At 38.1% G+C, this 14,575-nt stretch overlaps 1 protein-coding gene and 1 long non-coding RNA gene across 6 annotated transcripts in view; one reads left to right on the top strand and one right to left on the bottom strand.

Annotated features, from left to right (window-relative positions):
• Nucleotides 1-13,073, top strand: part of LOC136240388 (uncharacterized) — a 46,492-nt gene extending 33,419 nt beyond the window's left edge. For 4 of the 5 annotated variants that reach the window (XM_066031352.1, XM_066031353.1, XM_066031355.1 and 1 more), the window contains 8 exons: nucleotides 1,830-1,943; nucleotides 6,692-6,757; nucleotides 6,806-6,874; nucleotides 7,080-7,230; nucleotides 10,874-10,967; nucleotides 11,027-11,073; nucleotides 11,129-11,230; nucleotides 11,766-13,073. In XM_066031352.1, the coding sequence (XP_065887424.1) occupies nucleotides 1,830-1,943; nucleotides 6,692-6,757; nucleotides 6,806-6,874; nucleotides 7,080-7,230; nucleotides 10,874-10,967; nucleotides 11,027-11,073; nucleotides 11,129-11,230; nucleotides 11,766-12,919 (1,797 nt within the window). In that variant the 3' untranslated portion in view covers nucleotides 12,920-13,073. The remainder of the gene's footprint in view (nucleotides 1-1,829; nucleotides 1,944-6,691; nucleotides 6,758-6,805; nucleotides 6,875-7,079; nucleotides 7,231-10,873; nucleotides 10,968-11,026; nucleotides 11,074-11,128; nucleotides 11,231-11,765) is intronic. The other variant, XM_066031356.1, reaches the window with a different exon arrangement.
• On the bottom strand, nucleotides 3,074-5,479 carry LOC136240389 (uncharacterized). The gene is made up of 3 exons (XR_010693787.1): nucleotides 5,172-5,479; nucleotides 3,871-3,941; nucleotides 3,074-3,360 (listed from the first exon to the last, which is right to left on the bottom strand). It is a non-coding gene; the product is annotated as an uncharacterized lncRNA (long non-coding RNA).
• Nucleotides 13,074-14,575: the final 1,502 nt, after the last annotated feature.

Genomic DNA, 14,575 nt, shown 5'->3' with positions numbered 1-14,575 from the left:
TAGCTGATCTCTTTACAGGGTGAATTGTTTGTAGCTGAACGATCTACAAGGTAACTTCTTCTTACTTATCTCTCTACAGGGTGATTTGTTTGTAGCTGAACTTTCTACAAGGAAACCTCTTTTAACTGAGCTCTGTACAGGGTGAATTGTTTGTAGCTGAACTATCTGCAAGGTAACTTCTTCTAGCTGATCTCTCTACAGCATGATTTGTTTGTAGCTGAACTATCTACAAGGTAACTTCTTCTAGCTGATCTCTCTACAGGGTGATTTGTTTGTAGCTGAATTCTGTATAGGTGATTTGTTTGCAGCTGAGCTCTTTACAGAATGGTTTCTTTCTAGCTGAACTCTCTACAAGGTAACTTCTTCTAGCTGATGTATCTACAGGGTCACTAGTTTGTAGCTGAATTCTCTACATGGTGGTTTCTTTGTAACTGAACTATCTACAAGGTGACATCTTCTAGCTGATCTTTCAACAGGGTGATTTGTTTGTAACTGAACTCTCTACAAGAAAACTTCTTCTAACTGATGTCTGAACAGGGTGAATTGCTTGTAGCTGAACTCTCTACAGGGTGATTTGTTTGTAGCTGATCTCTATACAGGTTACTTATTTCTAACTGATCTCTTGAATTCTGTTCAGGGTGACTGCTCTATTAGGATGACTGCTCTATTAGAGTATCTCGATCTTGCACTTGCTACAACACCAAGTTGGATTTCGTGTTATAACTCCGTGGCTTTAAGTCTGATTCTTCTACACCATTGAAGAGCCTTCCTAAGATGATAACTCCATCTGTACAGCGATTTTCAAAGCATTACCCCAAGAGGTTTATCTGGTAGGCGTGGCAAGCATAATAATAATAATAAAAATTAAATTAAAAAATTAAAAATTAGCTAATCTCAATTGCGTAATTGTTACACACTGTTGATTTTTGCGCTGTATCTTCCTGGTTTTTAGCTCGATTTCTTTCAAACCACAAAAGGTTTGAGGTTCAATAGTTAACCTATTCACCCACCGATTTTCAGCTTCTTCCCATACGCGGTTTACCCTGTAGGCGTGACAACATATTGGTGTTATTTTTCGTGCATAATCGCTCATAACTCTTTGCCTGTTTATGGTATTCCAGCCATAGTTGGTACCGAGATGCGCCTTTATACCCCCCTTCTGTGTGCCAAATTTCAAGGCAATAGGATAACGCGTTCGCGTTTTATAGCAGTTTTTGTAAGTGTGCGAAAAGAGGAAGAAAAATAAGAAGAAAAAAAAACGAAGAAACTAAGCCAATTTTTGAAGTCGCATATCTCAGGAATGCCTGAAGCGATTTCGCCCAAATTTGGAATGTGGAGTACTGAAGTTAAAGGGAATGTACACAGCAAAATTTGTCTTGTTTCATCAAGGCAGCACAGAGCTACGAAGGTGCGAAAATTGCGTTTTCTTTCTTCCTGTCAATATACTCACGGGGTTGCGCGCCGGCTTCTTGGGCCGCACGACACACTACCGTGTGTCTTGATACTCGCTGCATATACACTGCATATACGCATGGTGTGCATTAGCATTGCTATGTACGCAATTTGTCGCTATGTACTAAACACGCGTAAACACTAATTGGCGCTACACTGTTAACATAAATTCTAGCCAATGAAATTGCAATTACAACTTTTTCACTGCTACCAGTGAAATACGGGATAAATTTCACTGCTACTATTGAGACATTTGTATGGACAGTGAAACAGGTATGGTATTAGTATTGAAATGAATTGTTTGAGGACTGGTCAGTGTGTATCATTACATGGTATATGTCTGACTACAATTTGATTAATATCCTCTTTGTTCACAGTACTCCAGTTATCAGCACTATCTTAAGATGCTATTTAAAACTGAAAAAGAGATGGATGAGCACAATGAGGAATTAATGACTTGTTATTCTAAAATGACTAAAGCTAAACATCAGGTACATACATAATACTGCACTTAACACATTAGTATTGGACAAAATTCAGAGCACTTGTTCCATGAATATGTTTTTCTGCTTGCGATTGTCTAGAAGTAACTGTTTAAAACTTCACATATGTACCTGTATACTGTAAAATGTTGGATACTAATCTGAATTACTTGCTTTATGCTGTATCAAGACTCACGGTAGTGAGTCGCGCGGCCAGTAAAGCAGAAACGCGCGCCGCAGACAATAAATGACGCGACCACTACGTGAGGATTTTACAGGAACGAACGTTGTCAAATTCGGCCTTCCTGTAACTCACCCGCCACTTACGCTATCCCTCTGAAACTCTAGAGTTGAACTCATCGTGTCATTAGTAACTACCACACAAGCGGTGAAGCAAATCCATGCCGATTGTTTCGTGATCGAGATTGCCGACATCAAAGGGGAAGTTTCATTCTTTTTTTTTTATCGCATGCGGTTAGACGCAACCACAGGTGTATGCCTTGCATTCCTTTGTGCATTCCAAACATTGATTGCCCTGCTATCGCTTCAGTATTCACTCAATCGCCTCAAGATTCACATCATCGATTTCACCATACATGATTACCCTACAGCCGTAATTTCAGCACCAAACGAAGTTTCAGTCGTCCTCAGTCGACCTAGAGGCCAAATACAAATCCCAGATTGTTGTTTTCCGCAATACTCGCTTGGCATGTAGGGCAATGTATCTTTAAACTGTTCTAAAAGTTTCGTTCAGAATGAAACATGTTTTCGAGAATGACTAGTTTGAAATTTGAATTTAGTCGCCCCCACGTAATTTACTATCTAAGAATTTTACACGGAATTTAAAGAATGACGCAGAGCACAACTGCGGTCACTGGGTATTGATGAACTGGCGCTCTATGTAGTTAATCAGTGCATATAGCCACAAAGAAGTGTGCTGCCATAGATTATAGTCCACAGATATAATCTATGGTGCTGCATACCATCGTTCGTTTTTAAATTTAGTCGCCCCTACCGTGACGTAATTTGTCCTCTAAGGGCGCGGCTTAAAGAATGACACAGAGTACAACTGCGGTTACCAGTTGTTGACACAAGCTGCGAGTAATTAGCACATGTAGCTAGCCAATTGTCACCACACATTATTGCATTTTATAACACCCCCACACAAAAATTACACATGTAATTACAACATACAGAGGACACATGAATACCAAACACTTTTCACAACAATAATGTAAGAATTGTACAATAATGACTGTAATATAACTGCTATGAAAATGTTTTCCAGTGGCCCGCCATGGTAACAAGTCTCACATGACGGCATGTATATTCATCCAAGCACAATGGGAGTAACAAGTAAGTACGATGACAAGTTAATATGACTCCATTTGTAGAATCCAGATGAGTGGGTGTTGCTCCAGTATGTCTAAACAGTTAACAAACATTCCTGTTATAAATACGTGCTAGAGTTGCAATATAATAGTATAGTATTTAAATGCAACAATACATAGTCTCCATTGTATCACTATCAAACGACACTAAGTGGAGGATATTGTTGCATCTCTAGTATGTACACACTATCAGTACAACCTGTCTTAATGGCCACCAGTATAGAAAGACAACCTCTCTTGAAAAGCCAATTCCAATTGAGAATTTATACACTATTACCTGCTTATTGAGTGAAGATGGCAATAAACAAGTTCCACCGTAATTTATACACGTGATCTGATCCTGTATATTCTGTCAGTGGATGAGATCCACTTGGCCAGGACAAAATGTGACTCAAATGTCCTAGATGATCCATACTCAACCCACTTATGACCCAGTGGCACAATGGAACTGAGTATAGAGAATACAACTATATTTATTTCTAAGATGTGTGGATGTGTGGACACATTACAACACATTACATGTACATACAAGACATGCTACGTACTGTTTTAGCATTTCAAGTCACCACATTATGTACGGACCAGCCAACAATGCTTCACAGTGCCCATCAGTAAACTTGAAGAAAAGTTACGAAAAATAAAAATTCACATAAGTACAATGAAACCTCATTAATATGGCCAGCTGTGGAACCACAAAATTTGGCCTGAATAACAAGGTGGCCTTATTAATGAGGTCATAAAGTACTGCTTAGCTATATTTGGGATCTACTAGAGGTGGCCAATATAATGAGGTGGTCTTATTAAAGAGGTGGCCACTAAGTGAGGTTTCACTGTACATACAGTTCACAATCACAATGGTGAACAATATTAATGGTTAACAATATACACTGAAACCTGCAGGTCACTTCTTGTGGAAGATTGCTCTCTACACTAAATGACACATTCAGAGATTGTATTTAGATGGATGATACAGTAACACATTGTGACTTCAATACTTGTGATGTGTCAATGCTAGGCAGCAACCATATACACGGCACCAACATCACACTTGCTTGCACACACAATTTTGCTCAAGATTTTACAAATTGATAATTAAGAGGTGTGGAAACTAGCTGTTCGCTCGAAAGACTGTGTGGCAGCTGTTTTCCTTCTGTACAAGTGGCCACCAAGACAGGTCCACTGTGGATGAAAGCCAGGCATTAGATATTTGGTATTTCATGTGTTGAAGGCATTCCAGAGCTTCCAGTAGTCTCAAATCTCACCACAGTTTACCTCAGGCAGTGTTGTGGTCACCACTAAACCACCGGAATGCTGTGTTATGTTCATCTTATGCTTGGCTACTATATTGTAGAACTGAAATGGATACTCTGAAAAATATATCCTATGGATAATGACTTCATCACTTTCTTCATCAGGAGCTTATAAGGACCAATAGTGAAACTTTTACACTTTGGGCTGACAGCCAACTGCCTAAGTCTGAAGCAGTGCCTTTGGTGCTCTAACAGATTGGCTGCCCCCTTGCTGCCAGCACTCACTGTCTCATACGCTGTCACACACTAAATCTATCTCTATAGCCAGTTAGAACAGCATGCTTCTACGGCCTGAATAATGACCAGTTTTCACTGTACTATTAGTGATTAGTGATCATGGAGAATTATTTATTAAGATACTAAGATATACAAACGCTACAACCTCTAAATATAGCAGTAAATTTTTTACCCTGGTCCAGTGTCTCGTAATAATCGTGAGAGACTCTACTGTGACAAATACATGTTTTCATGATATGTGCTAATCGCCTTTTTACAATTAAGTTTTACAACACAAATACATGTATAGTTAAACTCACCAATTGTGACTAAATCCCTTCAACACGAAAAGACAAGTAATGAGACAACCATGGAGACAACAGCCTCAAGCCTATTCCGGTGCGCTTATTTAGTAGTAATATAAATTTTAAAGGCGTTTATTTACAACAGGACATAATTACGCGCCCTTCTATTGTCTCTGTACATACTTGCCTTTTCTTTACTATTCTCATTTCATTTCACAAGATCTCTTGGCAGGGGCATAGCTTCTTCGCTTGAACTAGTCAATGCTTGAAGTAGATCGAGATACTCTAATAGAACAGTCACATTTCTACAAGTGCCATATTTTTATATTGTAAGTCTGTAAGTAACTAGTAATTTAAACTATACAATCCGATGCTAAGCAGAAGTTGTAACTATGCTAAATATTGATTGCTGTGTTACAGCTGTTTTGTGACTGCTCTAATAGAGTATCTTGATCGTTTTAATGCAGTACAAGATGAAAGGCAAAGTGTTATTAAGGGTTTACTAGTTAAAATGGGTGGTAGCTGACTGCAGTTGCATGCCACTAACAGGGCCGTCCAGAGAAATTAGAGAGCCCAGGGAAAAGAGTTAAAGAGGGGCCCAGTGGCAAGGAAGGGTCTAGATCCTGACTGCTCTATTAGAGTATATCGATCTTTCTTTAAACAGGTATTCAAGGGGCCCCTTTCGGGCTGGGGCAGGGGGAAAAATACCCCAGTTGCCCCCCCCCCCCCTCCCCCCCACCCCATGTGGGCGACCCTGGCCACTAAAATTACAGTTATATTTTAATATTCTGTCACTGTAATCTGGGTTTTCTGTCAAAACCATGGAAACTCACCTACTGTTATCAACAGTGCGTTGCTTATTCTAACAAAAAGTATTGAAATCCCATCCAAAAACAGCTTATAGCTGTAAAAAAAGTGCGCGTCCAAGTAAAGCAGAGTTAACTGCGACAAAAAGTAATGATATCATAATGTGGCCATGTGCGAGGTGTGCAAGTTGTAAAATTAATATTAGCTAATCAGATAATACAATGTTATTGTTAAAGTGTTAATGAGAACTATGTGATGCTGCTATTTTTAAGTGTGTGAGCATCTTCATAAATGCCAGATAAATTTAATTCTCAATAAAGCAATGTGTATAGATTCTCTGATAGCAATAAATAGTTTGAGTTTGGACGTCTTTCCTGTATACGGCAATGCTACGAACAAAGGAAAGGTGGCCAAACTCAAACTATTTATTGCTATCAGAGAATCTATATACATTGCTTTATTGAGAATTAAATTTGTGTGGCATTTATGAAGATGCTCACACACTTAAAAATAGCAGCATCACATAGTTCTCATTAACACTTTAACAATAACATTGTATTATCTGATTAGCTAATATTAATTTTACAACTTGCACACCTCGCACATGGCCGCATTATGATATCATTACTTTTTGTCGCAGTTAACTCTGCTTTACTTGGACGTGCACTTTTTTTACAGCTATAAGCTGTTTTTGGATGGGATTTAAGTTTACAATTATTTCTGTGTAGTTTGAAGCAGCCAAAAAGAAGGGTGATGCAGCATGCATCACAACACGAGATGATGAATTGAAAACAGTTTAGTTAATCTTATTGTTTGCCTTGTGTCTAAAAATTGTCCTTTAGATGATATCACAATACACTTCAATGCAGGAGAAAGTAGCAGGTATCATCAGCAAATTGGAACATACCAAAGTACATACATAGCTAAATAGTTCACATGACATATACATTAAGATTACTATCCATACTATAAACAGTATAACATCACCATGTGCGGCATTCACTGTCATCTTTACAAGAAAAAAGTGCACAATACCATTCTCTGTATGTATAACTAAAAGCAGAATTATTATTATCACAAAATGACTTATATTATTGGATGTAATTTTCTCAACAGGTAACATCTGTGAAGGCAGCATTGAAAGAGCAAGCTAATGCCTATGTAAACATGGCAAGAAAATGTCAGGCTATCTTTACTGCACAACGAGCTGTGGCAGAAATCATCCCAGTTCAAACTCATAAAAGTGCCTTACTATCAAATCAACATGGTGAGTTTTGTTCTTGGTTCTCAAAATGTTCTTATGATCCAATTGTATATACATACTGACACTGAATTCAGATATGGCACAGAACTACATGGATATCAAGACACACGATAGTGTGTCGTGCGGCCCAAGAAGCCGGTGCGCTACACTGTCGGTATATTGACAGGAAGAAAGAAAACGTCATTTTTACACCTTTGTATCTCGGTGATACCTTATCCGATTGGAACCGACTTTGCTGCAGAGTTTCCTGCCAGCCAGGGGAGTCCACATTCCAAATTTGAAGGAACCGCTCAAGCCATTTCCTAGATACGAGAATCCAAAGTTTCAGTTTTTTTTCTTTCTTATTCTTCTTCGTCTTTTTGCACACTTGCAAAAATTACTATAAAACGCAAACGCGTACTCCGATTGCCTTGAAATTTGGCACACAGAAAGGGAGTCCAAAGGCGAATCATAGTATCAAATTTGGTGTAAATCGGATGAACAGTTGAGGATTTATGACCAATTATTCGCGTAAAACAAGATCGATTTGTTGTCATGCCTACAGGGTAAACCGCTTCATGGAGTGAGTTGAAAATCGTTTTGTGGATAGATCAACCATTGTAAGAGTTAGTCTCGCGTGGCCAGACCCACTCTTCGCGCGGCACTTATCGATTGATAATTATAAGCACCTAGCTGCGAGAGGGTCTGGTATAGTTCGAAACTTCGAATGGTAAAGTTGTTCTGACACCCTGAGCTTTTTCAGGGTGATAATGAAACACCCGGTTAACTTTCATCTCACCACATCATATTGTGGGTTGTTAGCAAATTCCTTTCTCTGTTGACAGTTAAGCCACTACTCCGCAGTATGACATGGCGTGATGAAAGTTAACCAGGTGTTTCATTATCACCCTGAAAAAGCTCAGGGTGCCAGAACAACTTTACTATTCGAACTATACCAGACCCTCTCGAAGCTAGGCGCTTATAATTATCAATCGATAAGCGCCGCGCAAAGAGTGGGTCTGGCCACGCGAGACTATGTAAGAGTGCCTTTTGGTGGTTTGAAAGCAATCGAAAAATAAAGATTAAGATATGACACGAAACCGAAGGTGCGCAATCGAGATTTGTGAATACAAAAAAATACCAATAATTTTCAGGCCTACTAGGCAAACCGCTTAGAGCAGTGAGCTGAAAATGGGTATGTAGCTGGAATAGTCATCGTAGAAAGTCCTTGCAGTAGTACAGAGCAATCGGTGTACAAACCACTGATTTATGATTCCAAAGCCAACTCCATGCATGTAGCAAATGCGAGATCGAGATACTCTAATAGAACAGTCACCCTAATAGAGCATTCAGCTAGTTCATGACTTACTCCATTATAGATTTCTATTACATTGCAAGTTATGCTGTAGGGAATTCAGCAGCAACCAGTTAAATATTGTAGACAGTTCAGCTACAAGCAAGTCACCCTGTAGAGAGTTCAGCTACAAATATATTGCTGTATAATTATAACAAGTCACACTGAAGAGAGTTCAGCTATCAACAAGTCATGCACCCTGTAGTGAGTTCAGCTACAAACAATTCACTCTGTAGAAATTCTGCTACAACCAAGTCTTCATGCAGAGAGTTTAACAACCAAAATCCACCGTGTAAAGAGTTCAGCTTTACTAACAAGTTACTCTGTAGAGAGATCAGCTAGAAACAAGAGAGAGCTCAGCTAGAAAATGTCACCTTGTAGAGAGTTCAGCTACAAACAAATCACTGTAGAGAGATCAGATAGAAGAAGCCACCTTGTAGAGGATTCAGCTGTGAAGTGATCACCCTACAGAGAGTTCAGCTAGAAAAAAAATCACCCTGTAGAGAGTTCAGCTACAGAGAAACCATCCTGTAGAGAGTTCAGCTACAGAGAAACCATCCTGTAAAGAGATCAGCTAGAAACAAGTCACCTGTAGAGAGATCAGCTACAAAAAACCATCCTGTAGAGAGTTCAGCTACAAACAAATCACCCTGCAGAGAGTTTGGTTACAAAAATTCACCCTGTAGAGTATTCAGCTACAAACAAATCATCTTGTAGAGTGTACAACTAGACACAAGCCACCCAGTAGAGAGTTCAGCTACAACCACATCACCCTGCATAGACTTCGGCTACAAAGAAACCATTATGTAGAGAGTTCAGCTGCAAACAAATCACCCTGTAGAGAATTCAGCTACAAACAAATCACCCTGTAGAGAGATCAGCTAGAAGAAGTTACCTTGTAGAGAGTTCAGCTACAAAGAAACCATCATGTAGAGAGTTCAGCTACAAACAAATCACTCTGTAGAGAGTTCAACTATGAAAAGATCACTGTGTAGAGAGTTCAGCTATAAGAAGCCACCTTGTAGAGAGTTCAGCTACAAAGAAACCACCATGTAGAGAGTTCAGCTGCAAACAAATCACCCTGTAGAAAATTCAGCTACAAATAAATCGCCCTGTAGAAAGATCAGCTTGAAGAAATTACATTGTAGAGAGTTCAGCTACAAAGAAACCATCATGTATAAAGTTCAGCTACAAACAAGTCACCATGTAGAGCTATCAGCTAGAAGAAGATACCTTGTAGAGAGTTCAGCTACAAAGAAACCATCATGTAGAGAGCTCAGCTGCAAACAAATCACCCTGTAGAGAGTTCAGCTACAAAAGATCACAGTGTAGAGAGTTAAACTAGAAGAAGTCACCTTGTAGAGAGTTCAGCTACAAAAAAACCACTATGTAGAGAGTTCAGCTGCAAACAAATCACCCTGTAGAGAATTCAGCTACAAACAAATCACCCTGTAGAGAGATCAGCTACAAACAATTCACCCTGTAGAGATATCAGCTAGTTACATGTTACCCTATAGGGATCAGATCACCCTGTAGAAATACATGTTGGAAACAAATCACCATGTAGAGAGTTCAGCTAGAAACAAGTCACTCTGAAAAGAGTTCAGCTACAAACAATGGGAATTTCAGCTACAGTTCAGTTATGTATAAGAGGTCACCTTATTACCTACAGTATGTGATTATCTTTCATTGTTACAGTGTACATATACAAATATTTTTAATCAGACATAAAAGCTGTACACAAAATTTCTTCCTTTGTTCCACAATTCCTGCAGAAAAGAAAAAACAAATTAGTAGGAAGCATCAAAGCCAGTATGGCTGGCTTTGTGGCTTGTAATACAAAAAGAAGTGATATCTAAACCAAAACAACCAAGCTGTAAAAAAAGAGTGCAGCCCTCAAAAAGGCAGAATGAAAAAAAGATGTAAGCCCAAGGTGGTGGCCAAGAAATGGCTGTGATGGTAGGTAATGGCAAAAATTTTAATTATGACAATTCAGGTGAATTTGGTGCCGAATCCTAATGGAGGAGGCAACGCAAATTCACCTGAATTGTCGTAATTAAAATTTTTGCCATTAACCTACCATACAGCCATTTCTTGGCTGCCACCTTGGATTTCGCATCTTTTTTCATCCTGGCCTTTCTGGGGGCCGCACTCTATTTTTATAGCTTTGCTGTTTTGTTTAGATAATACATTACATTGTGGCTAATGTATGTATGTTAGCCCAATAGGTACAGTCTATCATGTATCCAAGACATCGTATATGTAAATGTATTTTCATACTGTGTATAACATACAGTAATACTATATTTCTAGTATTTTTTGAGAATATCTCTAAGCTTGTTGACTCACTGAGTAAGAAGTTAGGATTAGTGCTACCACATAAAGAAAGGAGTGATACAGCAAATCCGTACGTTGTACACTACTACCTTAAAGCATTGCATTAACTTATATATATTTACATCACAGTGTTCCTGCCAGATCTAGAGCAGCAACAATTTCACATGCACCCAGAGGTATGTGATGTAATATTCAACATGAATGAGTATACACATGTAATATATGATGTAGGCAAAATTAAGCTACCAGCTCCCCCAAGGAGTTCCCAGTCTTTAAACATTTCTGAATCACTATGTGAACCAATATACATTACTCCAAATAGGAAACGATCTGGTGAGTTTGTATCCTACACAGTTAGATATATACTGTATAATTAAGACATAAGGTTGTTACACTTATAAAACTGATCATTGTTATACTTTTATTATGCGTAGGAGAAATTCTAAAGTTATGCCACCATCTTTGGTCAATAACATTTGTATTAGACCATCTACATTGATGCCTTGGCTTTAAACAGTCTTCTAAATCTTATAACTGGTTGCTACATAAGAGTATCTCATTTCAAATGTGTGAGTAAGCATGACTGCTCTATTAGAATTTTCAATTACCTAGTGAAAATTGCATCTTGAAAGTTTTATGATTGCTATTGAATGCTTGAATTATGCCAGCATCATTGACAAACCCGTATTGTACATACAAACAATTTCACACCCACAGTCCACACTCATGTTGAAAATATAGTGCAGTACAGCTAATTGAAGTGCAGTAAAAAAATGCATTGTTATAGGCTAAATTTCTGCCCCACTGATAATACCAAATATTCACTGGTGTATCAATGTCAACAATGCTTATTTTCTTCAAATTTTAGCCTCAATGAAGCCGACTATCAATGCAGCTGCAACACAAACCATTCAAAAGAAGGTAACAGAACCTTATAAGAGTGTGGAAGATTGGTTTCCATCTCAAAAATACATGCCAGATTCTGAAGACCAAGAAAATTTACATGTAAGCATAGGATCATACAAAAGGAAAGATTCTAGTCATTACGACAAAATAGAATTTGAAAGAAAACAGTCTAAAACTCATAGCCTTCAAATTCAAACAAGTAACCCACAATCAGACTATGTTACCATCCTAGCAGACACAGAAAGAGCTGATTATACCTCAGGGATGACTCAGAGTCATCCTGATTCATACTTGCACTACACTAATGAAAGTGACTGTACACAAGTACAAGAAGTCTCCATTGGGTATAATTCTCTCCAACTTCCAGCTGCAGCTAGCAGATATTCCCATCATGCCTCCTTTCCACGTTCACCAGAACATAAAGTTGACAGTCTTCCTCCAGTTGATACTTCATCACCACGGGAGCCTTCTTCACCAAACACACTCTCTCCTGACTATGAGGAACTGGTTAGTGAAGAACTGCAAACAGATACATCATCTGAAGACAGAGTAAGAGATTCCAATTACAAAGATTATCAGTTTGTTAGAATTAAGAAACATGTAGACTCATCCCCAGTTGTTAGCTTATGTGTTACTGGTAATGCATCATTACAACATAAGCCCCAGCTGTCACGTTCATGTGAAGATTTCTCCGGCGGTATTAGTAACAGACTCAAACTAGTTCATCAATCATTAAGTTTGGATGTCCCCAGCAGCAATGATGATAGTCAGCTCAGCATGAAGTCACACAGTGTGGACCAAGTGAATACATTAGCAGCACTCAACGAAGAGGTATACTCCTTCATAGCAAATTCTTTATACCCTGAAAGGAAAGTAAAAAGCTTAAGCCAGCCATCTTTGAGTGAGATTTTTAAAAGATATTGCCAAAATGAGCATACAATGCCTGTGGGTGTACCACTCAAAAGGGACAATAAGAGAAAATTATTGTTTGGGAAAGATGCATCCCTTGATAGCAAGATGTCTTCTGAGTGTAGCTCACTATGCAGTTCTGTAGAACTGCTTTCTGATAACAGTGGCACTACTTTCCCAACACAACCAGGAATGTCAGAACACTGAATGGCAGTAGCATTAAGAAGGTCGAAGAATAATTACTGTACGTATATATGTAGTGACAACTTGAATTCTTATAGCCATAATGTTTAGCACGTACAGTATACATTTATGAATACATATTTATTATTTGCTGTTTCTTCTTTGTTATAATAGTCTGCCCAGGAATATAATTCACTATAATTATATTAGTTAGGGAGACTGGCTGCATGTATGGTTCTGGCATGAAGGAATCACTCTTGATTTGAACAAAAAAATGTAGATTTACTCCTGCTGATACTATTATATAGATTGACTAGTCATTATCATTTTTAAACTCAGTACATTGTATTTTTAGGTGGAAATTATTGCAGGATATGCCATGAAATATAGAGCATATTTGGATGCTGATCCAAGGGGAATGGATCATGCTTCATGCTTGGTAATTGAACAACTTAGAAGGGTATTTACATTATCGAAATGATAAAACACTACTAGCTAGCCACCTACCATGTACAGTATGGCCATACAATCAGCAGGAATGCTTTTGCATTACTGAAATCATTGCATATATAGCTGTCTGCTGAAGGTTTGTGGGTGTATAACCATTATTTTGTGGTGGGTAGCATGGCTAATTATCTTCTGGTATTTTGTAATTTTAGCAATAAATGTAAAAAGTCTGTAACTGAATATATATGTGAGTGGTTCAAGTAAAATCCAAGTATTGCTGTATTTTAAAAACCTATTTTTAAAAAATATAATTATATAATTTAGTCCGTAAGGAATGTCGTATCAGCATAATAACTTATCTTGATAAACTTTGTACATGGTGAAAACAGTAGCAAATAAAAATCTTATATAGGTAGCAATCTATAATGGGCGTGCGAGGCAACAGGGAGCCAGCCTCTTCAATTTTGCAATCTTATTTTCTTTGGTGATTGTTGACTTATGCATTGCATGGAACTTGAGGCTGTCACCTTTGGGCCAACTTTTTTGGCCTCAATAGCCAGGTTGCTGCTTTAGGTGCAAAATTTTTCATCTGGGTAAGTTTAAGTTGTTGGTCTTTTTGGAGAGACTAAGACAGATTCCACAGTACTGTGATGGATAATCTCTAAGAGCAGTCAGTTGCCCAAATATAACAGTATTTGCTTTCAGGATTGATTTCAGGAGGCCACTATTGAAATATTTAAGTATACCCCCAGGCCCTCTAGAAAGAGGCTGCTTTCTGTATTATTGACATCCAACTTGGCTAATGCCCTTGAAATGTTGTGAGCTATATTTTGCAAAAATAGTTTTATAATTATTTGCGTGAAAAAGTATATTACACAACTGTCTGTGTGTAACTGTAGTAATATTTGCTATGTAGTGATACTATAATTGTTAGACATTTCTTTAGTAGCTATAGAAATTAAAACTTTACAGCCTTTACTTACTGCTCAGAGTGCACTGCTTTGGGAAGCAGGTAAATTTGAATGTATATAATGATTCTTTTCATGCCTTACATTCTGAGGTATTTTTGTGCTTGACTGACTCTTCTTTTATTTTGCATTCAAGGCCTCTTTTAACTGCATGCAAATTGCCGTGCAAAAGAGGCTATGGCGGTTTGGCTTTAAGTATTTGTCATTATACAGTACATGGAGACAGTTTCAAGTTTGAATTCTATTCTGAACACATTTAGTTACT

This window comes from Dysidea avara, chromosome 12, assembly GCF_963678975.1.
Source record: "Dysidea avara chromosome 12, odDysAvar1.4, whole genome shotgun sequence".
Lineage (NCBI taxonomy): Eukaryota > Metazoa > Porifera > Demospongiae > Dictyoceratida > Dysideidae > Dysidea > Dysidea avara.
Note: the sequence above shows the minus strand (reverse complement) of the source record. Positions and strands in the feature narration are given on the sequence as shown.